Here is a 2,104-nt window from a genome sequence, read left to right on the forward strand (position 1 = left end):
ACATTTGTCATTTTTTTATTAATACTGATGACCTTGTATATGTTTTTTTATAATTATTTGATAAAGGTACAAAAATTTTGTCAATAAAAGCTACAAATAACATTAAACAGAGTTACAACTTAGGATACAGCTTCTTTGTTTCCTTTTCTAATAGCCTGTAGCAAAAAAACGTGGAAAATTATTTATCCTACAGAAATAAATAAGAGTCAAAGTGCAAAATTTAAACTCTCATAACTTCGAAATTTTTATAGATAGAATTTTTTTTTTAATTTTTTTATGTTCCTGGTACCTTATCCTACATGGCATTTGTCTTTGGGGCGCGAGTTCTGGCGCACTCTGTATGTGCATATGATGTAGAACGTTACTCCTTCAACTTTTAAAATCGCGATATCTCAGGAATGGTGATTCTTGCAAAAAAAGTATAAAGACCATTTTGTAGATAATTTTAAGATCTATATTTTTCGTCTGGGCTACTTTTTTGATAAAACTTGCCGTTTTCGAAAAAAATCTAAAAAACGTCAAATATTGACCTTTGACCCCGAAAAACTTTTTTAGCACACATGGGATCGATGGGGGCTTTTGACACTTTATTTCTAATGATATACCCAAGGTCTCCACCAAAATTTTGCTCTGTCGGAATTTTCGTTATTTGACCACTATTTTTATGACTAATTTGACCGGACTATTATTTGACGTACGTCACTAAGCCCTGCGTTACTTTAATCACATTTGTTAAAGTGAGATAAATAGTGTTACCGACCTTACGCAAATACGTAGCAARAGAGCAACAAGGCTGTTTARAAATGTTGAAAAGAGATAACCATAAATACGTTTTTTGTGTTATCAATTTATCCACACAAACATTAGGATATCATATCATAAAATATCATGGCATATTGTTGGCAGTATGTATATAAATAGAAAGTCCAGATTATACTTATACAGACATCCTACACATTTAAACATGTCAGGTTTGATGCAAATTTCTTTCACTGGTTAAAGTTAAAAAAAAATTTTTTTTTAGGTTTTCATTGGGTCCATTGTTCTAATTTCAACATTCCTCCCAATGCCGTGAAATGCGGAAACGATTTGGACGGAAGTGATATTTTTGCCGGTTTAAGCTACTATCAGCGTGATGAACTGCCATGTAAAATTATTCCTAGAAGACGAGAAGCATATGTCAGTTATGATGGACGTGAAATAAAAGTTAATGATTTCAAGGTAATTTTAAAATTGTTGCCTTCTTGTGTTAACCTTGATTAATTTAGATTTTATGCGAAAAAAAAATGTGTTGGTTGCCGTCAAGAGATGGACAAGTACCAGCAGGAGCAATCCCTGCTGGAAAAACAGCTTCTGGAGAAACTTTGTATATTGGTCGAGTAAATATGGGGGGTGTTACGAAAGTTGGAAAGGTAGGTATGTAGTGTCATATTAGTGCCAATTTTCATATTTTTGTCGTAGGTACATTCATCTCACAAGTGCCTTTATGTTCCTTACAATGGTAAGGAAATAATGTTTAAAAGTTATGAAGTTTTGGTCTTGCATTGAAATGTGATATTTGAAATTGATGAATTGGTCTTGCTTTTAAAACTTTATTTTTTTTTTTAATCAGATTGTACGAATCTGGTCATTTATAAACTGAGAATACAGGGTGTTTCACATAATTTTACGAGGCCAGCGCCTCTAAAATGCAATCAATAATACATATTCCGATACAAACTCGATTAAAAATTTTGAAAAATTGAATAATCTTTTCTAGTTTGTTCGCCCTTTAAAACATTTTTAGTTAGTTAGTGATTAAGATAGTTAAAATAGAATCATAATTATGCCATCTCTTGATAGAATAAATGATAATTGTTTCTGAAAATCTGCAGTTTATGACTATTAGTGAAACAGTGATTAGTTTGACAACTACTGTCATGGGTTTCCAAAAATTAAATAATTAAATGTATATTTTCTGTACCTATCTAGTGTTTTGTGAATTTTGTATATTTGGGTGCGTACATTAGATGCAAGCCTCGTAAAGTTGTGTGAAACACCCTGTATAATATTTTTAATTTTAATTAAAAATAATGGGTTGGCAAATATTGTGTGTGTATTATTT

The 2,104-nt window shown here is 31.2% G+C and overlaps 1 protein-coding gene across 1 annotated transcript; it reads left to right on the plus strand.

Moving 5' to 3' along the window:
- The first annotated feature begins 869 nt into the window (after positions 1 to 869).
- On the plus strand, positions 870 to 1,615 carry LOC123003896 (natterin-3-like). The gene is made up of 4 exons (XM_044396936.1): positions 870 to 971; positions 1,025 to 1,221; positions 1,269 to 1,412; positions 1,462 to 1,615. Exons 1-4 carry the CDS (start codon positions 908 to 910, stop codon positions 1,546 to 1,548), a joined length of 492 nt encoding a protein of 163 aa, XP_044252871.1. The 5' UTR covers positions 870 to 907; the 3' UTR covers positions 1,549 to 1,615.
- Positions 1,616 to 2,104: the final 489 nt, after the last annotated feature.

This window comes from Tribolium madens, unplaced genomic scaffold (assembly GCF_015345945.1).
Source record: "Tribolium madens isolate multiple individuals breed KSU strain unplaced genomic scaffold, Tmad_KSU_1.1 Scaffold_1;HRSCAF=32;Tcas5.2_LG8, whole genome shotgun sequence".
Lineage (NCBI taxonomy): Eukaryota > Metazoa > Arthropoda > Insecta > Coleoptera > Tenebrionidae > Tribolium > Tribolium madens.

Excerpts from the sequence above, each read along its gene's own strand:
- LOC123003896 (XM_044396936.1), top strand. The coding sequence starts at position 908 with ATGTATATAAATAGAAAGTCCAGATTATACTTATACAGACATCCTACA. Across the intron at positions 1,222-1,268 it reads TAAAAGTTAATGATTTCAAG|ATTTTATGCGAAAAAAAAAT; the intron begins GTAATTTTAAAA and ends TGATTAATTTAG. Across the intron at positions 1,413-1,461 it reads GTGTTACGAAAGTTGGAAAG|GTACATTCATCTCACAAGTG; the intron begins GTAGGTATGTAG and ends TTTTTGTCGTAG.